Consider the following 23,266-nt stretch of genomic DNA (forward strand, 5'->3'; position numbering starts at 1 on the left):
TAAGAAGCTGGGACTAGAATTATCTTGAGGAAGCAGATGGATTCATATAACAACATTTCCCCTCTTATTTACAAAATGTGGTTTCTTTCTTTCAATAGAAAAGTTAAAATTAAACCTTAGCCACTAGTATGCATACAAACTCTTTGGCACACCTCCTAAGGAGCATTAACACCAGTATCCTGAATTAATTCCAGTGTAGGTAATTTGGCTTATTACATTTAGAGGCAGTTTCAATTAGACAGAGTGTTCTTCCATTTATACTAAATACAAACGTGCTTTTTGTGAGACATGCTGAAGAGTCACTGTGTTTCACCTCTGCAAGATCACAGTATTGGGTGATCTGAATCTCAAATACAATTTGTGTTTATCTTTGTTTAGGAGAAGGATCTTCTGCATGGAAGATTCTCAAAACTTCTAAAATGTGTAAGTACAAACTTAATATTAGCTTTGTGATAAATTCCATTTTCATTCTAAGCACAGGTGCTAAGTCAATTGGAAGTTTCACAGGTTTTATGTTGCTGAAATTTCCTATAAGGATTTTGGTTTTTTTTTTTTACTTTTAATCTGTTTCCTGTAATAAATGTTTGGACTGGGTTTTGTTCAGCAGTTTTTCTTGGATGTCTAATCTCTGTCGGTAACACAAATTACCAAGTAGACCTGAAGAAGATCTGGTTCATCATAAAGAATTTTGGGTTTTATTTCTTAGGGAAACATATTTGAATCTGTTTAAGAAATGTCTCTTGAATGCTGACCAGTGCTGCACATCCTGAGAACCCAAAGACATAAACATACTGCTGCTTAGGGCTGTGCCCACACACGCTTTCCTAGGAAGAACAACCCTTTTCTGACACCATTTATCTTACAACAAGTAATGCTTTTCATAGCAAGGCAGCATTGAGGAGATATTCCCTCTGTCAGAAGACTCTTATATGGGTCTCCTCGCTGTCATGTGGAACTCAATACTCTTTTAAGCATGAAAAGTCAGACTTATACCCATTTTTGAAGAGAATTGCCCCATACATAACATGGCAAGCACAGGTCCAGGAAAACAAGCCAAGAAAAGTTAAACCACCACTGTGTGCAGATACAGCCCCTCTGGCACTTGGGAGAGAAATGTCACCTAGGAGGAGTGTGAACTGACTATCAGGAAAGTACACCACTCCTGAGGGATAAGATGGTAGGGAGAGGCACTTTGGGTAGCACAAAGGTGTGGGAACAGGCATAGAGGCTATTTACCAGTTTGTGGCTGACCTTCATTCCCCTTTGTGTCACATCCATTCTGTTGCAGTCAACCTCGCCTCCTTTCACAAAAAGGGTCTTTTGTGTGCTTATTAACACTATTAGCACTGGCTGTTTTCTAATTCTGAATAATAATTGAGAAACTCTAATTACTGTAATTACTATGCTCCTGGGGTGACGTTTTATTTTTTATTAGTATTTATGGTGATTTTGTTTGTGAATACTTTGTTACATTAAAAGCATGATAGACAATCATAAGTCCTTGCAGTGCATTTATTTATAACCACCTCCACTGAATTTTGCCAGTGCATTTCAGCATTTATTAGCAGTTATTACTAAATTTCTTCTGCCTATGCAAGCGGGAGAGAGAGCAACTACTGAAAAATGACAAATAATGCGACATGCCAAGTTAGATTCTGCCAACTAAGTATTAGTACCAACCCAACAAGAGCAAGATGGAGTTGACAGCTAGATGGCACAATTGAATATATTCTAAATCTTCCTACCATGCCTCTTCAAGGAAGACAGAAAGGTTTCATTGTGTGCAAACACTGAAACAAATCAGGAACAACCCGAGACTTTGGCCAGTACATAAACACCTTGATCCTGTTCCCATTACTTTTCTGTGTCTTTTGGAGTTTGCCCTCCAGAGCGGTCTCTTGGAGTGAAAGCAAGATGTTCTTCTGTGTCTATTATATGATCACCCTGTGTGATCATAACATCACCACACTACTGGATAAAATTTTTTTGTTTTCTACAGACTAATCCACCAGATTATGCTAAATCACCCAGGTAAAGATGCTCCCTGAAATTACTCTACTATCTTCAGTTGCTCTGCCACTTACAGACATGGGCATGGAGGCCTCTTGCATTAATATAATCCAGAATACATTACTTTGAAACAGCTTGTTGTCACACTGATGTAATTATATGCATCTTGATTCTCGTTTATGCTTTGCATCCATTAGTGTGTAGCTTGGAAAATTCTGATTCTTGGATCATTACCATTAATAACTTGCCATTTTCTTTTTGTGAACTTCATTGTGAGTGAAAAGTTGTTGATCCCAGCATGAAGAAGACAGAGACCTTTTTTCAAGGTTGCTTCAAGGGCTGCTTATTTGTTCAGGTTTTTTTTTGGTAAAAGTTGTTATGTCAACCTAGGCCAACCTTAACTAAGAGCCACTTCATCATCCTTTATCAAAGAACTATTCATGCAACTCAGCAGTGCTTTTTCTAAATGACTGTGAGACCTCATTTAGATTTTTAATAAACAGTCACATTCTAATGAGGTCTTCATAAAACTGACTAAATATGTTTAGGAATCATTAGCTTAAATTATCAGTACAAAAGTCTCCTTAGGGAGCCCTGCAGATTTTGTGATAAGACTTCTGGCAGATGTATTAGTGTAACAGCAGAAGCTAGTTCGGAATTTGCACACAAGCAGTGTGGATGTGAGTGACTGGGTAACAGGCTACTAGATAAAGAGCTAAATGTCCCTCAGGTGGGTTCATTAAAGAGAGAAAACAATCAAAACACATTTCGGTGCCATTTAAATACCAGGTGCACAGCAGTCTGCAGGTGCCAGAAACATTGACAAGGGTCCCTCGCTGGAACACACAGGAGCTTAAAGGGATGTGTGGTTCTGACAAGTGTGCCTCAGATAATGACAGATATTGGCAGATGTACCTGGACCCTGCTGGAGGGTAATGTGGGGACTGAGTCATTTGCAGCAGGTGCCTGCATTAGGGACAGCCTCATGGTGATTCCTCCAGCAGCAATTAAAACAGTCCTGATGCATAATGCTCCAGGGCAAGAAGCAAGTTCCTAGCACTGATTTAATGACTATCCAGCCAGTCCTGGTAAACAAATACACATACGCCCCCTCAATGATTAATTCATGAAGGCCGTACACCGTGTGGCAAACGTTAAATTTTGAAAATTCTGGTTGCCTGAAAATGCAAAAGAATTTTCCTCTTTGGCTTACAATGGGTCAACACGATTAAAAAGTAAAAATAAGAAACCCCTATAAATCTTATACCAGTGGTAGGAACAGAAATAGCAAACCTCAAGTTTGGGAAGGTTATTAAGTCTGCCCTACAGGAATGCTACCAAAAGCCCATTAAAATCATTACTACTCAAGGTGGCACAGAGCTTGTGTTAGGGGTTGAGGGACAGATGGTGTGTTTGTAATTTGCCTCCTTGTTGCTGATGATTCCAGCTCTGGGAGTGGCACAAAAACACCAATGGAGGAGTGAGTATATTGTTCTGTGGCTCATATGATTTTATTTCCATTAAAAGCTCATTTCAATTTCTGCTCTCTGATCTCACCTATGCTGGCCCCCAGAGAAAGTGAGAACAAAGTCATTTCTACCACTGCCAGAAACAACAAACCTGCAGATCTGTATCCCACTAGGACTCTTGCACGCTGAAGAAATCTCCATGGTGGCACAAACCATTCCTTGCTGCTGTGGGAATATGCTGTGCACCTAAATGCTGTGAGCAGAGGCTGCCAGCACTGGCACCAAGACTGGTCTCTCCCTTGCTGACATCCGACAGTTCACTCTAATTGGTGCTTCCAAATACTGACTTTGGGAAAACAGTATGTGGTTTCATGCGGAATGCTGGTTTTGCTCTCAGGCTTGTTTATTCATACCCTGAAAACATCCCTTTTTAAGTTGTTCGCTTGGGCACTTATGAATGTGTATAAAGCTTTAACAAAGAGGTTTGCTGGAGAGCTTTCTATTCTTACAAATCCTTCCGTTTTGAACTGATACGTGACCATCCAGCTATTTCCACCTTCTTCCTCACTCAAGGGACTGCATTTTTAAAGCGGCCTCCATGATCTCTCTTTGTCTCTGCAATTAGTTGTACATGTGTTCCTGCAGCAGGTGTTAATTGCAGTCACAATCTCCATCTTTTTTACATCTAAAAATAATACTGGCACCTGATCTGTTAGCAGGCTTGTGCACACAGATATCTAAATGTTGGGATTTATATTATCAGCTCACAAAGGACATACGGAAGAACAAACTGAGATTGTAAAACTGGACTTGCTCAAAAGGACTTTAACTCATACCACATAAACAGTGCTCTCTCCTAATGCAAATGGCACAGGGCAGAGGGGGTATCAGATACTCCACTAGTGTGGAATTAAAAACATCTCTTAAAACTGTGCTGCTCAAACCAAGATGTGTGCACTTAACTTCTTATTTTAACACTTTGATTTACAGTAATTGCAGTAGTTCCCACAAAAGCAGTGGGATTTCTTTCCATATTGAATGAAGGCTATATGCCAAACTCCCAAGGAAATTTTCTTGATAAAAACATCCCAGATGGGAACTAAGACAGCAGTGCACTGACAAAGCAGTAAATGAAATGACTCACTTATTGACAGTTGTGGGAAACAAAGAAAAAGGTTCTATTCAATACTTGCTGAAAACAAAATTAGCCATGAAAACTAGAGTTGGAGACCTACTTTAGAAGCTACTAACCAAAGAATGAGAAGTACATAGTATCAAACAGGCAACTCAAGCTCTTCTTTACTATCTAGCTGCAGAACATGATCTCCTGATCAATGAACAGTGTATAAATGTGTAAACCTAATTTTTTCTGATTTAGTCCAGAAGGCTTTCAGGAAGAAAAACTCAAACAAACCAGACCAGTAAAGAGAAATATACCAAGAAGCAATTTCATAGTTTAACTACTTTTCTCAGATATCTGTTTCAGAATGACTCCCTCCTCCTCAGCCTTTCTTAAAAAAATAGAGATGATTCCATACCTTGTTCTGCAACAAATGTACTGATTCTCTTAAGAGAAATGGTATATCTGAGATACGTACAAATATATGACACTCCCTCTCTTTGTCAGTCTTTGCTAGAGAATGCAGCTTTATCAGTTACTTTCTCATTGTGCTAATGTTATCAAAGTCAAGCATCCAAGGCGTATTTAAAAACAATTGATAACGAACCTCTCAGCACAGGCAGTCATACATATTTTATGTGCTATACTTAGTATGTTAGAAGCTTGTTGGTCTGTTATTTAATGGCAGAAAGCAAACACCTTGGATGCCTTTAATCTTTTTAAGTACAAAAACCACTTACCCTTCCCACTTCTACGAGGTTAGTAACCATGATTATGCTGGCTGTGTTTTCATGCCATACCATTCTCCAGAAGTCATATATTGTCTCCTGCATTGGTCCTGAAACAATAAATCAAATGAAAGGTTACTACCTGAAAGTCTCATGATTGGAAGCTTGTCTCTGGGGAACTCTGTGAAACCGTGACTGTACACATATATTCATATCACCATCATCATATTTTTCATTTAGGGTCGGTCAATTTCTTTTCTGTCATCCTACCTATCTGCATTTAAGTATTTTTCTCCTGAAATAGTGTTCTGAACTAACTTTTCTCCAGCACTTAGGTATTTATCTCCATAATACCCAGAAGTGGAATTATAAAAAATGGATAACATCACTCTTTCTTTTAGCAATTGGATGATAACCTAGGGAAGGTGCATTTGGAATGAAATGAGCCCCAATGGACTATGTGGCCTTTCCTGGTTTCTAATATTTTTCTTAGTATACACTATCCATCAAATTAGCCCAGCTCCTAAATTGTAGTTCCTGAAGTGAGACAGAAGTTATAGTTTTTTGCTGCAGTGTATCCCTTTGCTAAACAGTGGGGAAAGTGGCAAAGAACCCTGATGTGCCACAGCAGCAGGTCCTCTGCAGTGCTTCCCCCAGCCTGTGTACTTCTGTTCATGAACATACAGGGCTTCCTCCAGCATGTGCTGAAGCTGGGTACCAGCTCACAGGAAATACTACAGAAATATAAAATGTTGAGAAAAACCCCACATCTCTTTGTGTGCACCTGATACTGTCTGCAGCCTACACGTCTTACTCGCAGTGCTCACTGTGCCACACCAATTTTAAACCAATGCTTTAAAGTCACTGAGCCAATAAGAGTAAACAATATAAATGATAAGCTTAACATCCATACTGAATCCATTACTGAACCGTCACATTGCAGTAAACAATTAGGAGCTTATTTAGAGGAATGACTTGAATCAGCTAATTGGAGAACAAATGGATAATGTGTTGGCCTAATGTTCCTCTAGTAAAGAAGCCAACACTCTTCAAGCATTACCAAACCATAGGGATTGACAGATTGATACCACTGACAGATCTGGGCAGTTTGGCACCCATGTTGTGTACTTCGAGCTTCCTTTGAAAATAAAATCTTCACTTTGAAATTAAGTATTTGGTGGAAAATGTAGTAATATATTATTACTATATTGTCATGGCAGAGGGCTTGGACTAGATGGTATTTAAAGATCCCTTCCATCCCAAATCATTTGGTGACTTTGTGATTCCATGATATGATAGGCAAGCCAAAGCCAACTCACTAGGCAAGTAACATGACAGTTATAACACAACTTAAGACTTAAAATTTAAGAAAAAGGTAATAGACTAAAACTCTTGAATTTAAAAAAACCTGTATTTATTTTCAGCAATTCCAAAGTAGAATTTTTCCACCCAAAATTTGCAGATATCATTTAAAGAAGCTATGCATTCTCCCCCTTGTTTTATCTCTCTTTAAAAATTATGCATATATTACAAGTTTCATAGGTCTCCTTATAGTTTTCATTTCCTTATAGGTTTCCTTGAATTGCTTTTGTTCTTCATGTAACAGGAGAAAGAGACATTTAAAACAACAGGAAGCCATGACTGTTAGAACACAAGAAATGTTAGAAGGTCTTAAGAGTAGAATTAACAGCAGAATCTAAAACTACAGTTTCTGAAATGACTAAATTCAAGCTGATGTTATGGCTGCAAAACTGAACACCTTTCTTTTCTTCTTTTAATTAACAGCACAGAACAGGCGACACTTTTGTGAGATTTCATTCTGAATTACAAGAGCTTAATCTCTCTCCATCATACGGAAATTTACAGCAAGCATTTTACTTCTACCTAAGTGTCCTGGATATGTAATAAAGTCATGGTCCAAGAGCAATTTTGAATGTCACAGTAATATAATTAGTATATATTATAGTGAAAGTTTAGCGTGTTTGTGTTTTAATATTCTAGGATTCAATGTAGCTTTCTTTGGCAATTAAAGTCATGACAGCATTGGAAAGGTTTTGTGTCAGCCTCTCCTACCAATTATAAGGAATCATAGTATTCCACTCACTGTAGGAAAATACTATCTCTGTATAGCTTTTTCCTTCCTCTCAAATCTGAAACAAATATTCAGCTAAATTACTACTGCTGTTATCTTTCAAGGAGCATCGTTAAAAGCAGAATTAGGGAAAGGTGGTTTTCCACAGAGTAGTGTCCCGAAAAAAGCCTACAAGTTCATGACACATTATAACATTATGCTTGATCAAGGACAAAAAAGAACAACACTATTGCTTCAAGAATCCTGGATTAATGTAGAAAAATCTAGATGGCTTCCCTGCATTCTGTCTTCATAGGACTGTGTGATGTTTCAATAAATTTAATCTGAGTGTATTTTTGGTAATGCTGCAGAAAAGTTAAGAAAAGATCTTCTGTCTACACAGGTCCTGTCTCCTTGCAAGAAGCCAGAATGTTTGAGAAACTGTGGGGTGTGGTAACAAGTTTTATGTATTAATTCAGTTTTCTTTCCCACAGATCACAGATTCACTTGAGATACAAGACAATTGGGCCCTACATTGTAACAGTCATTTCTTTTGGACAGCTCTGGGATAACCTGCAACAATCTAATCCTGATTTCTTTTTTCCCAGACAGACTGCATAATTTGTGTTGTGATTTAGAGATTCCTACATTTTAAATCCGGAATTCACAAATTACAACTGGGAAGAGATCTTAAACACTAATTTATTCCTGTAGATTTTCAATTTGGCATTCCTCATAAAGAAAAAAAGATAATAAATTGTAAGAAAAAAATTATTTATGAAAATTAATGGGTTTTTTGGCAGGCCAGAGAAAGAGATGAGCTACGACAAGTCCTTCAAACTTGATTCTAAGTGTACTTCTAGAAGAAATGTCCTATTCTGCAGTGCTGCATATGCTCTTGTCAATCTTACTATCCAAGTAAGACAATCATAATTAAAAGTGCTTGGCAGGATTTCCTGCTTTCCTTTTATGTTCTCACATATTTTCTTGCTTTTCGGGCACAATTTTGAGTTATAGCCTCCAAACTCCTTTCCCCTTCAGGACACTGAAAAAAATTCCCACCCCAAAACTTATCCTAAAGTCTCAGAAAGTAATTCTTCTACCTCCCCTTTTTTTTCTTCTTGACATTTTAAAAGATATTTTCTAACATATGAATAAATAATTACTTGTCTCCAGCGAGAATTGAAAAGCTTTAGAGGCTAGGTAGGTTTGTGGGATTTAGTGTCCTGAAGAACTGAAAGATTTGATTCCAGAGACTCATGGTAGGGGCAGAAAGATCCTATAACTGTTCTAAGCATCAGCTTAACAGATGTGTGCACAACAGGCAGAAAGGTTACTCTCAGCAGTTGCCCCTCTGCAGAAGGAGAAGGTCTGAAGAGAAGGTACTGTGATACCCAACAGAAAGCCTGCAGCACACCCCATTAGCTCCACAATACAGAACTTGGTATCGAAGATCTTTGCTGTGAAAAAGAGAGATCAGCAACACACTGCAACCAGAAGATGAAAAGCAAAGGAAAATAAGAAAAAGAAATCAACCCTCCAAACCCCTAGCTAATTTAACGCATTATTGAAAAAACTCAACAGAAACGATTGGTTGTATATATTACAGCCATTGGTTCTATTACCAGCAGTAGTTAGTTGCTGCTCTGGGAACAAAATCGTATTAGGAAATGGAACATCACACAGCTTTTATGAATGGTTTAGACTCTTTAAAGCTGCTTTTGTAACCAGAGTTTTCTAGTGCCTCTATTTCTGCTTTCTATTGTGAGACCCACTTGTAATAACTGGTATTGCTACTGGGGTATGTGATCAATTGGAATGTGATGAACTAGCCCAAAACGCAGGAAAAAGCATTTAGGTGTAGGTAATAAAGCCAGCACACGAAGAAACAAGTAAAGCCTGAATCCTGAAGCATATACAGCACTTACTCACATAGGACTTTTAAATCTATGGGTCGTTTTTCAATTTCTAGAAAAGCAAGCAGTTTAGACAAGGAACAAACAGCTCCTAAAATTTTTTTTCTAGCAGAGAATGTCAAATCCATAAGCTAACATTTGGTCCACCAGAGACCAAGTTCAGTGACAGATATTAAAGCTAGAAATGAGCAGAAAATGAACAAATACCCTTAAGCTCCAAAGGCTCCCCAGGGACAGCGCATGGGCAGTGGGAGCCATAAATATGTGCTGAAAGGGGTAGGGGACTGACAAGATGCAAGACTTATACCTGCAGAAGTTAAACTCCATCTTGAAAAGAGAAATACCCCTTACAGTGAGGAGACACAAACACACTGCGTAAGGAGGTGATTAGAAAATGGTCCCTTCCCCTACTGGTTACTGTGGTTTCTGGTAGCAATGATAACTGCATTCACTTTTTACTGAAGCAAAAACCTGCTGCTTGCTGCTGTGACTGCCTACAGCTTGACTACTGAAAGATGCTTAGCTAAAATGCCTACTTGGAGCTGCATTTTAGCCCTCATTCTTTTACTACGTATGTTCCCTTCAAAATGAACTTGAGACACAGTGAGTGTTTTCTTATTAAGAGATATGGCTGCACGGCAACAAAAATAACAACAAAAGCCCAAAAGCAATGATTCCTTTTGCAACTACAGTGTCAAAAACCCTCAAACCCATTATGCAGCAGAAATCGTCTAAAATACACTCAAAGGCATAAAACCAGAGGAGAATAAAATGTTGGGAGCAGGCTATGAGGTAGTAGATAAAAAAATTCAAGAACTCTTGTTCTCCTAATATACCTCTGGGGACGGATGTAGCTGTTAGTAGGATAATCTATTTCATAGGAGGAAGCAAAATTTCAAATCTGCACTGCCCGTCCAGAGATCTGATAATCCATAAGAACATGTTATTTGCTCTTTTAACCAGGCTAGAGTTTGGAGGTAAACACCCCTTCAGAAAAAGGTATGTAATGAACTGCAGCTAATTGTCACTTTACACTATAAATGTCACTGACTGCAGGCAAGGGAACATCTCCTATAACCAGAACACTTTTTTTTCCCTACCCAATAAGGCAATGCGCCCAAGATTTCACCAACAGGAATTTGCAGGTGCATCATTATGTGACCAAATTTTCATGACTGTTCAGTTCTGTCAGTCTCCCAATGACCTCCTGGGAAGCTCATCACTAGTCAGCAGCTCTGCAAATCTGGACACCTCCTGAGGTGACCAGGGGTAGGCTAAGGAGTCTCAAGATTGAATTCTACTTTTTCAGAAAGTAACCTGTCTTCTCCTTTCTATCTAAAATAGTCAGGTTACAATAAAGAAAAGGTACAGATCCCAGTTGTGCTGACTTAGCCAACTTGCAGTATAAACTGCTGGTTCAGTATTTTTTATAATTCCATGGCCACACAGCAGTACAGCTGTTGCTGAATTCACCTTCCCAAATGAGCTGGTTTCTGAATGGAAGGTACTTTGAAGATCTGCTCAACTGCTGATTTGTCAGGAGTAGTCTTCACCATATGCTTGTTGAACAGTTATGGTAGCATGTGTTGAACTTTCACTCATGCTTCCAGGAGGTCTCAAGGATTTAATGCCTCTATGAAGTCCACAACAAAACTCTGCTATAAAAACTTCAAAAACTCAGGCAAAGATTATGCAGTCTTTTCTCTCTCAAAATAGGTTTAGACATTTGTTTTCTACTCTAACATACACTAATTTCAAAGGTTTACAAAAGAACATTTTCATAGGCACAGTATGTGTGTTTCTATTATATGAACAATTTTGGTATCTGAGATAAAGCTGAAGTCAAGATACCACAACACCATATGGGCCCACTGCTCATCACTAGCTATCAAAACGCAAACAGATCACTCTTTTATGTTTTTAGGTCTCAAGAAAATAATAATGAAAGCTTTAATAAAGTCCTCCCAAGTCTGTTCCAGAAACCAAGACAGCACTGAGGGTAAAAGATACCCCAGTGCCATCCACCTGTTCACTTTTACTGAAGTTTCCTCCCGGCCTATCACTGTAACAATTAGCACACTAAAAAGCAACAGACATTTGTACTGGCAAAACTTGGCCACTAATGCTTTGGTGTTATTTATTAATTGCTAGTTTCTAGCTGTCATACACATTTTATGCACTGAAGAATCTCAATGAAATAAATAAAATCCCTGTGAGGAGCTAGAAAAAAAAACTTGGTTTTGCTTTTATCCATTTATTTAATTTGAATTTGTATTTAATTCCGATGTTGAGTGTGATGACATTTGAAAAGCACTTTCTAACTTTAGCCTTACAAGTATTAATTATTACATAACCTTCAACAGGGCCATATTGTAATTATACAGCTACGCTGGATTTCTTGATAAAATCTTCCTTACAAATGTCTCTTGCCTTGGAAAAAATATAAATAAACAAAGTTGTGGATGGCTTACCAATGAGGCTGGTTTCCCTACAGGTGTGTTAGACCAGCAAGGATGCCTGAGTCTATGGCTACTCTAATGTGAGGTATGGAAAAACCTCTGCCCCAGTCTTCGACCTTATTTTAACAATTGTCCTATTGTAGTAGATTCAGAGATTGCACAAAGAGAAGCCAACTGCTTGCAGAGGCAGTAATGACCTCATAGTCAGCTGAGAAAAGATACCATTTTGCAAGCAAAAACTTCTACTGGAACTTAATTTGCAAGCAAATAAAATTGTTTGTTTTCTCCTAACACTAGTTTTAACTCAGGCTTCAGAACATGCCATGCATGTCAGATATATCTGAGTTGCAGCCAGTCTGCCATTTCTGTTTTTGGCCTTTTGCAACGATACCACCTCACAATGCTTATCGCCAAAAAAACAGTATGCAGCAACACTGTTCCATAGTAGATCACCTCAGCTATACTAAAATGGGCTAATAAGGACCGAAATAGGAATTTAAAATGTGCTTTTCATTATTTCCTTACTTAGATGGATTGTCAATAAGAAACAGATCTGACTGAATCCTGTTAGCTTGACATTTCCGTAAAATGCTGCTTATATAGCAACTGAAATGCTTTATTGGGATAAATCCTGCCCAGCGCAGCTACTGGCAACGTAGAGGCTTTCTACTGTATCCTTTGCTCTAGAAAAACACAGCCTTCTCTCATTACCAGCCAAGGGACAGCACAGTGAATAGTAATTGGCTGATTTTCAAGCACAAACTCAATCCTACCTGCTTTGAGCTAGCCAGTCAGCCAGCCCTGCTGCCTGCACACTGCTGTATGTGAAAATTTGCTTTCAAAAAATGAAATGTTCAAAGTGCTTTCAAGTCCCATTAGCTTTAAACAAGGCTTAGATTACTAAGTGACTGTGGAGCATGTGGAAATTTTATGTATAGCTCCCATGAGACTGACCAGTGCTTTGGCTGGCTTTCTATATCACCTACTCCCATATTCAAGTAGTCAGCACTAGACTTCTTACAGGAAGAAGAAGGGGAAGACTGACCCGTAAACTCTCCAAATCTTTCCAAAAATGAAAATAAAATCATTGCTATTTACAATGTACAGTAGTGGGGAGCCAGAGTCCCACTGTTTTATGAAATAATGCAAGTGTTTCACAGATAGCTAAAAAAACCCCCAGCCCTCCATTCTGAATTCCCAGTTTAATATAGAGATACTTGAAAAAAATGTTATCCTTTGAGCAATGATAAAGCTGATAACTCCAGAGATTTTTTCCTTTAAAATTGCTCATTTCATAAAACTAGATAATCAGTTTGAAAACGCATATTTTCTAAGTGTACGTATATTCACATACACAGCAACTGTTGGCTAAAGCTGCCTCATTTCTTTTGCTGGCATTTCCTCTAATCCTATTCTGCAACGATTCTGTGGCTAGTCAGATGGAGTAATGTGGTATTTATTCTCTGGAATATCATATGACATTTTTTCTCCATTGATACAGATCTAACTGGGCTGAAACAGTGCCCATCTCAAAGCATTATTTTGTCTGCATTATGGTACTATCTAGAAATCCCAGTCCAGGACTGGAGCTCCACTGCAGCAGAAGTGCATTACACATGAAATGCCACTGGACAGTCTTGGTACAATACACAGCAACCACAACATGACAGCTTCTACCATTCCTGAATAATCCTACCTGTTCCTGCTCCATGTTAGTATTTCTACCATTCTCAGAAACAAGTCACTGCTGAACTTATTTTAAAGGCTGTGACCACACTTTATTTGTGCACTCTTGACAGGTGCTATTTAAGACATTTTTATACCACTACACCTAATGCTGCCAGCTAAGTTTCCATCTAATAAAGGGTTACACACTTATTGATTGACATTCCTCCATGGCTAGATTTCCAATACTAGCTCAGTTTGTTCTATTTGAACTAAATAAAATGAAAATGTCATATGGTTTCCCAAAGAATAAACAGCACATTTCCACAATACCCTTTGACTACTCACAGAAGTACTCCACACTAGTAACAAAGGAACTGGCATCAACAGAAATTGTCCAGATTTAAACTGTTAACCTGAGATAAAATGAAGCCAAATGCAAAAAAAAAAGCAGTGTACATAGTACTACTGTCCATTTATACACCCTTATGCCACTCAAGAAAGCTGCTTTTTTTTTGATCTTAACTGCAGGAAACAAACCAACCAACCAACCCCAAAAAGCAACATCAAAACAGTGTGGTTGTAATTTATTGCTGTTCATCCAATCTAACTGAAGAACTCTTTCTTTGATGTAATTTGCTTGCCCCACAGCAGAGATGTTAAATGGTCTGTTTCTCTCAGTAACATTTTCTCAGACTGCATAAATCCAGTATCTTACAAAATCTGATTTACATGCAGTGCTCCTGGGGGTTAGGAATTCCCTAGTGAGGGCCAGAGCCTTGAATCTTTACCTCACAGCTTTTATGACAGCACTGCTAGATAGTGGCTTGCAGACAGTGGGCTTCAGTTTTTTCTTCTATGAAACAGAAAAGCTTTGAATAATGTAATTGTAACTAGAGGCCTTAATGGAGTGTACTGGCTACAGAGAAGTAGGTCTCACACATGGACCTTCTTTCTCTCTATGTACTACAGGTATTTTAATTGCTTAATTGTAGTCAAGCATGTCAGAAGAATGATAGGGGACTCATCTGGGAACCTGAGGTACAAGTATGAACACATTCAGACGGAACAGCAACAAGAGGTATTGGCTCTCTGCCTGAGGTCACAGCTCTGACTTAAGGGTTATTCCAGGAGGCTTGAGACCATGGTTCAAACCTGAGCTGTCTTTGTGAGAGCAGTCCAACAGATAGTTTCAGTTGCTGAATCAGTGTTTTCCACTAAGAAAGCTGTTTTTGTTTCTAATTTGTGCATTCTTCTCAATAAGCGTAATTTGCATCACGGAAATATGAATACCTATTAATCACTCATTCTAAACAGCTCATCTGAGCTTGGAAAAATTAACACATACAGTTAGTTTTGGGGTTTTTTTTGTAAAAAAACATGCTGCATCTAACATTTCCAAAACAAAAGTCTTAAGTAATTGACTTGTTGGACTGGGTTCTTCATATCAACTTGTAATGCAGAATCAATTTTGATGATGGATTAGAAGTTTAAGATCATTTTATCCCCTTCAGTAGAAGGTTCCTTAGGGAATGGACAAAAGAACCTAATTAGTCTTTTGCATTTCAACTTTCTATTTCCATGTTGAGTCAATCATAAGCATCAGATTGTAATAAAATCATCACTATTCTCTAGCACAAAAATATGAGTTCATTTTGGCTACTTGTTTCTTTTATTTTTCCCCAGGCACCTTATTGTGAAGGAATGCTGTTCATGCATGTGAGTAAGATATTCAGATGCTGTATTTTTTAAACTTGTATTGGGAGTTTAAGTGCATTAACATGAACATTTTACCTAGATGAACAAACAAGATAATTTAGTCTACATTAACGCATAAGTAAAATGCTAGAAAAAACTTCTATCACAGTTTATTGTCCTCATAAGTATCTCATGAGTGAGACGTATCACTCTCAGTGTATTTTTCTATTTAAGGGTAAAGAACATTGGTACATTTATTTCTTCCTCACAGAAATAGTCAGTATCAAGCAACTATTAGTCAGATCAAGATATGTACAAAAGTCATTAAAAGAAATGTGCATTGTATATGTTTCTTTTCAATGTCAAGATAATTATGACTAAAAACCAAATCTGCCTAACCAAAAACTCAGCACTAGTATTTGTTGTTATTTTGGGGGACCACCTGGTTATTTTCACCACTGCAAGTAGGAAAGGGCAATGTTAATGTTTTAATTCTTTTTTTTTTCATTATATTTTATGTGAGATGGCAGTATTTGATATACACTTTAAACAAGGAATGCCATTCTAACATGCTGAGTGTATTTGTGCTTAGTATAGACACAATACATGAACATGCTTGCAACAGAATGAGATTTAGAAGCAGCAGAGGGCATCTCCACAGTCTACATCTGAATATGCAACTGCATGGAAGAATACAGATGGACAGAGAAAGAAATTAATCCAATAAGCCTGTGTCTTCTCTTGTTTTCAAAGGCAGTGCTTCAAAAATCACCCAGACTGTCATGTGCATTGGTGGCTGTATCAATATAGAGATCTCAGTTGCCACAAAAGGATATACAAGAGAGAAAACACAACAGATTTCAAAGATTTGGATATGGTCACATGACAAGAAAAACCTCAAACAACCAAAAAACCCACAAACAACCAAAAAAACCCCAACCCCTCAAAAACCCCAAACCATTCAAAACCACAAAAAAACCCCCAAACCCCCAAGCCTTATTTGTTTCTTGATACATTTGTTTCTGAAATATCTTCTGTTTTGTAAATTTGGTACACTCTTTTTTTTTTCTCTAGCAGATGAGAAGACCAAAACCCTTCTTCCTCCACACTGCTGAAGACCATCTGGTAAATAAACTTCACAGAAAAAAAGATGCTTTGACTATGTGATTTTTCTGGCAAACTGCTTTTCTCTGCCTCTTTTCTGCTTTAGCACTAAGCTTCACTGATTAACAGGTGTGTTAAAAGGACTCTGTCAAGGATGCTAGGTACCCTCCCCATCAAGCCAAATTTACGACTGATTTTCTGTCAAAGATGGAAAACTTCTCATCACACATCAGCTTTTCATAATTTTCCTTCCTCTAAAATACAGACATGCAGGTGACTTTGTATAGCTGATGCTGTACACATCTTCCTTGAACAAAAAATGGATTCTAGTGCATAATATAGGCAATTAGTAGTCTGAGCAACACTAATATAATGTTTTTTTTTCTGAAAGTGTTTGGTTCACAAGGACAGTATGCTCAGCTCGCAAATTTCAGAAAGATGACAATCTTCCTGTTTGCAGAATATATTTTAAGTTACATATTTTTAAAAAGGACAAATATATTACTTTTCATGCAATCTTCTATTTTCTACATTACAACCAAGAATCATTTCCTTTTGCGTTATTTGCCTCTAATTATTTACTGCAGACCCTCATTTCTCTTACTTTTTATTCTGATATGCAAAGATCTGTTGTAACTCTTCTAGCCTGATTTTCACAACACAGAAATCAAACCGAGATCTTGTCCTTGAGATAGAGATCTATACCTGCTCTGAAGTCCTTTATTTCTGATTTACTGCAGCTCAGTCTGTATGGGGAAGAAGACAGGAAGAACTCCTTTTTCTTCCTCTGTGGCTTTGACAATGGACTATAGAAAAAAAAATCATCATATTCTCAAACTTGTTTCACAAGCCACATTGACAAGGAAGTCAAAGAACAGCCTGCATGGGATTTTGGAATTTATACTGGCAAAGAAGTACTAAATAATTATTTATATAATATCTAAAGCTTGTTTGTACTTTCAGAGAATTTCCAAAGGTATATGAAAGGTGGAGATGTATTACATGCAAAATGTAGTCACACAAGTGAAAAACGCAAGTGCCTTCACCTAGCAATGAACCTATCAGCAGTTTTCTAACACTGCTCCTGTTTCACTTGGTCTCTACACAAAGATCCAGGGAAATGAAACACTGCAACAAAGCCTAAGTCAACTTTGTATCAGAAAACCATGCTAGCTCGGCATTAACAGCCTTCCACCTGAATGATGTATCTCATTTCATTCCCTGCACAAATAAAACTACCACACAGCCGATTACAACAAAGACAGAAAAATACAGAAATCATTAAAATGGTGAAAGACAGCTGTTCTGACAGTTATCAATAAACTGTTCTGCTACAAATGAAGAGGCAAAGAGAAACTCTGGTGTTCTCATGTACCATAAAGTGGTACCTTGTAAAAAGCATTGACTTCGATGGTTACTAGTTTTTAGCACACAGTGTTTCCTTTTGTCCTTAGCATCAGTAAAAGTACCAATTTTTAATAGACAGTCAAACATAATTGTTATCATGAGTCTTTGGTGGGTAACCATAGTAAGTGAACTACGGTGAATTTACCATATGGCTTCACAATATAACCTGTAGATGTCACTTTCACATGTAAAGGGTCTATTACTTCTGTACATGTTTAAGTAGGGGCAATAAATAACTTCTTTGCCATTTGTCACTGCTATTGCAAAACAGGTGAACTCGGTTCTAAAAGCCTCGCCTTTTCAAAGTGGGGCTTAGAATGGGCTCATCTCTCTGACTGAAGACAGATGGCTTCAACCACCTTTTTAATGTTTTGAAAATTTAGAAGTAAGAAACAGCATCACACACAGTTGAATCTCCAAGATTAATACAGGTACACAGAATTCAATCACTTTGTATATATATATCAGGAAAACAGCTTGGCTGTTTTCAGTCCCACATCCTGCAAAAATGACAGCATCTATGAAACTGAAAAATTGTGGACAACTGTTTTGCCTTGCTGTTATTCAATTCTCCCTGAAGTAATTTCACATGTTAATATTCATTTGGAGGCTAAAACCACAGAAGCAAAACTTTCTCTGTGTGAATTGTGAAGCTTCCACACTGCTTTAGTTGTGACAACTTTTTGCGACATAAAAACAAAAAAACATGCCAAGGAAGTTAAGATTATTGTTATTCAATGCACTATTTCTGCTTCAGATGCCTAAAAGGGAAGTTTCAGTTTGAAAGAAAATGTGTTTTTGTTTCCAAAAACCTTTATTAAAATGTTCATACAGCCCACAGAGTTGTGCGTGGAAGAAAGACAAGTATTTTGCAGAAAAGAGAAGGAATATGAAAGAGGTTATTAGAGAGGCAAGTTTATGCTGTTGATAGTGAAGACTGTAAACATTTTCCTTGTAAATATTTATTTTCAAAAGTTTCTAACTTATACCTAAAACCTCCTCCTCAGTGAAACTTGACTTGATGTCTGTCTCCATAATAAGCAATACAGAAAGCAATTTTGCATCTGCTTTACAGCTGGATACAGAGGGAAAAAAAGAGGTTGAAAGGCTACACTGCACCATTGTATCTGAAATTGTTTTATTTTCAAGAGTAACTTTTTACAGTCATTAAGATATGCTCTGAAGTATCTCCACAAAACATCTCAGATCTGGCTGCTCAGCATGCTGCAGCAAGCAGAGACAATCTGAACTGTGGGAAGCATTCTGAACTCTGAGACGCACAAAAGAACATACTTTATATATAAAAGACATGCAGCCTGCATGTGAGTTATCTGCTGTTTCACACATGACTGACCTGCTTGAAAACCAGCCCTGGTGGAAATGGCCATGAGTGATGCTGTAGAATTGTGTTAACACTCATTTGTCACTCATCATTTACAGCTGCTGGTGCTGTGGAGGAGGAAGCATCAAAACCCTTGATAGAGACTTGCTAAAAGAAGCTACACTATACCTCAGTAAACTACCTGAGCTTCAGGAGACACAGAACAAATAAATACAAACCCAGTTTTTTTTTTTTTCCTGTTCAGTAATCAAGGTAAGACATGCTAGATCAGAAGTCATACAATAGTCAGAACATGCAGCACTCTGGGTGAGAGTAAGCATTGTACAGATATTCAACCTAATGCTCTCATGGAGGGACCAGGTTAAAATTGATTACCTAACTCCTACAAAAATATAATCCTTAGCTGCCAGTAAATTGAACAGATCATACAAGAGCTCCCATACAAGATATTCCCCTATAAAAAGAAGAATTATATCCATGGGAACAAGGGATACATAAAGCAAAATAATGAGTTTTAAATTGCACCAGCTTGCTGGTTCTGCATGACCCAATATGCTGGCTTTTGACGAGGGATTCTTTTTAATCATGGTGACTCAGGTGCGGATCCCATCTGTTGATGCCAATTACAGCAGATCACCAAAAGTCTTTATTAGCTGTAAATTCAGTCTACCACTCACATCATACTTATCACATAAAGGAAAATTGATATTAATTTAGTAATTGAAAGTACACAAACTGAACGTATTACTCTTAAAAGCTGAAGTAAAATAATTTTTGATTTTTAGTTGAGAAAGCCTCCATTAAGAAATTATTTTAAAAAATGTTTCCTCCCCTAAATCAAGGTAGCAGCAGGATGCTATGAAGGCTAAGATGGAAAGCTACCAGTCTGCATGTCAGACTCTGGTTAGTATGGAAGACAGTAACACTTCAATAAACAGGTGATTAGGCAACTCCCAGCTCTGTTAAAAGCAGATTGGTAGTCTATTACAAACTGATTAAATTTGCCACTTCTTCACTTCAAACAATTATATTTGCTCATTAACACTTGATATGTTGAATGCAGCTTAAGAACATAGGAAAATTAAATATCAATCATTCTAACTCCCCAGAGATTTAAAACTGACTCACATAATGGTATTTTCCTTCAAAGAACAATAGACATGTGCACCTGTGAAAGCTGCTGTGGAGGAGAAAAGGGAGGATGGGAAAAATTATTTAAAGACTGGATGAAAAGTAGATATCAAGGGAATTCAACATGCAGCTTAACTGTTGTGCTGCACTGATGTGTTTGTACATATCTGATGGAAGTGTGTTCTAAAACAAAGCACAAACATTGCTGGCCACAGTGCAAGCTTGTTAGTAAGGCTGACATAGAACAGAATTATAAAATATCCTGGAACCCACAAGGATTATTAAGTCCAACTCCTGGCCCTGCACAGCCCAAGAATCCCACCACATGCCTAAAAGCATTGCTCAAACACTCCTTGAACTCTGGCAAGCTTGGTGCTGTGACCACTTCCTTGGAACAAATGGAGGCATAGCCTGAAGTGAAACAAATGTGTATCTTTCATAAATATAGAGTCCTAAAGGAGTTCTGGAGATTATTCCCAGTTACTTTGCCACCTTTGCAAAAGACAGAGACTGTATCTTACTGAAAATGTGCTTTGTCAGGAAGCTGGGATACTGGAGAGTAACACTAATTAGTCTTCAAACAACTGCATCTATCAGGACGTTCCAGAGAACCATAAAAAATCAGAGTACTTTTAACCCTATTCTGATGATGGGGAAGCTGAGATACAGGAAGGAATAGAAACTTTCTCATGGTTTTTCATCAAGCCACAGACAGAACACACAACTTCTGAGATCAGTGTTCTTCTTTCCTACAAACCAGAGGAATGAACCTGGTTTCCAACTGGCCTTAAGAAGTAAGATGTTAAATATCACACACAAAAAAAAATCACAGCCAGATAATTTTGAGCTTGTTGTAAATTGTATGCTTATTTTTAGATTATTTTTACATTCTTCAGAGAATCTGTTTCCTACTCATTACACCATGGGAGGGAGGGGTTAGGCATTCCCATGTGCACTTAGCTGCACCTACACAGAAGACACTGATGTGACCTCCCCCCTAAAATTGTCAGCTGCAACAGTCATACATCCTTTACATCTTGGAAGAACAATAGTTTCTACTCCTCTTCTCTTTCTTGACTAGGTACTTGACACCACATGAGGAAAAAACATGGCAAACTGTTTTGACTTGCTGGTGGATCTGGTAAACAGATCTTCAGCACATTATTCATACATAATTACATACTTGGTTTTAAGACCTGAAAGTACAAAACTTCAAGCTTGGTATTTGCTATTCAACTATTATGATGACTGTGATAAAAATTACGATAAATTATAATAAATATTGTGATAAAACAGTATTTAAACTTGCTTTAGATGTGTACCTATGAGAAAGATATCTGGGAAATCTTCCGGTGAAACTCCTGATGAAAACTTATTTCAAACTACAAGTTAAAGGCCAACTGTTTTTTTATTTTTATTTTAGGTTTTAATTACAAGTGAAAAACAACAACATCGTTAGATAAATGTTAAACAGAACAAACCATTTCTTCTTTGAAGAGGAGGGTGTAAATGTCCAAAAGGAATAAATCAAATGCTGTATTTTGGTTCCTGTCTTCCTATCTGTCTGAAACCATGACATTGGGCTCTCTGTAGAGACTGTGGACTAAGGAACATGGTGGGTGGGCAGCGGAAATGGAAGACAAAGCATATTTACATGGCTCATATTCTAAGATCTCAAATTTTGAAAGTATAAAACTCCAGTCTAAAAGTGTAATGTTGACACACTAGTGAAGTGGTTCTGGAAACATCATCTGTGTCCTGCCCCACTGTTACCTGACATGAAGCAACACCACATTTGAGACTGTGGAGAGCTGAGGTACAGCAAGGTAGAGATACAAAACCTCCCACTGGTTTAAGTGGGGATTGGAGGCAGCAGACTCTGGGATCTTTAAGAAACAACTTAAATCACAGCAAGATGCCTTATTTGACATGGTCAACATTTTATTTGCTCTGACAAAAAAACATTAAAAAGTATGTGACCTCTAAATCCAACACGTTAAGATAATTCTGAGCGTATTATACTCAGTACTCCAGCTGGGTCCCTTAAAAAGGTTGAAATAACATCTGTGGGCAGAGCTCAGCTTTTTCAGATCCACGGGCAAAGGCAGGAAGCTCTGTAACAGACTACCTATTACAAAAACAGATTCTCTCTAAGCAGTGAAGGAGCAATCAAATTTTCACATACACTATCCAAGCATAGGCAGAAGATTGGCATATTGTTCAATATTGTGACTAAGTAGTCACAGAAGACTCATTCTTCCCATTTGTTCCAGCTCTGAACTTGACCAAAAAATAAATAAGGACTGCATCAAAATGCTCAAATTATGTCTTTGAAGACAAGTACAAATTGAAAATTAATTTGTGTGTTGATAGAAGAATAGGCTCTTTTTCTCAAGCAAGCTTTTAAATGACGGCCTGTAGGATTGTCTCTGTAGAACCCTGTGATGAATCCTCCTACCAGTGTTTAAATCTAATTTGGCCCTTTACCAAAACTTGCTAACTGAAGAGTTTTGTATTTTAAGGGCCTGGAGCTAGTTATCATTGAACAGTTAAGAGAGCATATTTTGTTGTCTCTCTGAACAGGTACAAAACATTCCAACCATGGCTTTTTTTTTTTTTTTTTTCCTTTCATGAGTAACATAATACTGAGTAACTTCTTTGCAAAATGATGCATTTTTCTTTTTTACTCAAAACCTGTTTTAACATAAGGGTAAAAGACTGCTTACTTGAAATACCTGAAAATTCGGTAATAATTCAGTTTCCTCACTTCTACCTAAGTGATTGAGTTGACTCTATCCTGGATATTGACTGTGGAAAGAATGAATGTTAGAGAGAAAAAACTGCAATCCAAGTATCAAAGCCTCTTAGCCTCACAAAACCAGAAGGAAAAGGTGATAAACTTACCTTGTGTAGCAATGTAGTGATTTGGTCTGTGATAACCCTAGAAGAGATTGAAAGGAAAAAAATCAGCGATTTACACCTTGGCTATGTTTCTATGAGTGAAACTTCATTTAGGATAGTGTTCAGTGAATGTAACAACAGTACAAATAATGATACAAAAGTTCTTTTCAGTTGGGGAAGGGGCAAGTGAGAAGGGAAATAAAAGCAAATGTTTTTTCTGCAAAATACTTAAGTTGCAGCCATGT

The 23,266-nt window shown here is 37.6% G+C and overlaps 1 protein-coding gene across 7 annotated transcripts in view; it reads right to left on the reverse strand.

Moving 5' to 3' along the window:
* Positions 1–23,266, reverse strand: part of PTPRM (protein tyrosine phosphatase receptor type M) — a 440,879-nt gene that overhangs the window by 28,636 nt on the left and 388,977 nt on the right. For all 7 annotated transcript variants that reach the window (XM_066329240.1, XM_066329214.1, XM_066329205.1 and 4 more), the window contains 2 exons: positions 23,025–23,061; positions 5,340–5,437 (listed from right to left, as the gene is read on the reverse strand). In XM_066329240.1, the coding sequence (XP_066185337.1) occupies positions 5,340–5,437; positions 23,025–23,061 (135 nt within the window). The remainder of the gene's footprint in view (positions 1–5,339; positions 5,438–23,024; positions 23,062–23,266) is intronic.

The sequence above is a fragment of the Sylvia atricapilla genome, chromosome 1 (genome assembly GCF_009819655.1).
Source record: "Sylvia atricapilla isolate bSylAtr1 chromosome 1, bSylAtr1.pri, whole genome shotgun sequence".
In the NCBI taxonomy this organism is placed as follows: domain Eukaryota; kingdom Metazoa; phylum Chordata; class Aves; order Passeriformes; family Sylviidae; genus Sylvia; species Sylvia atricapilla.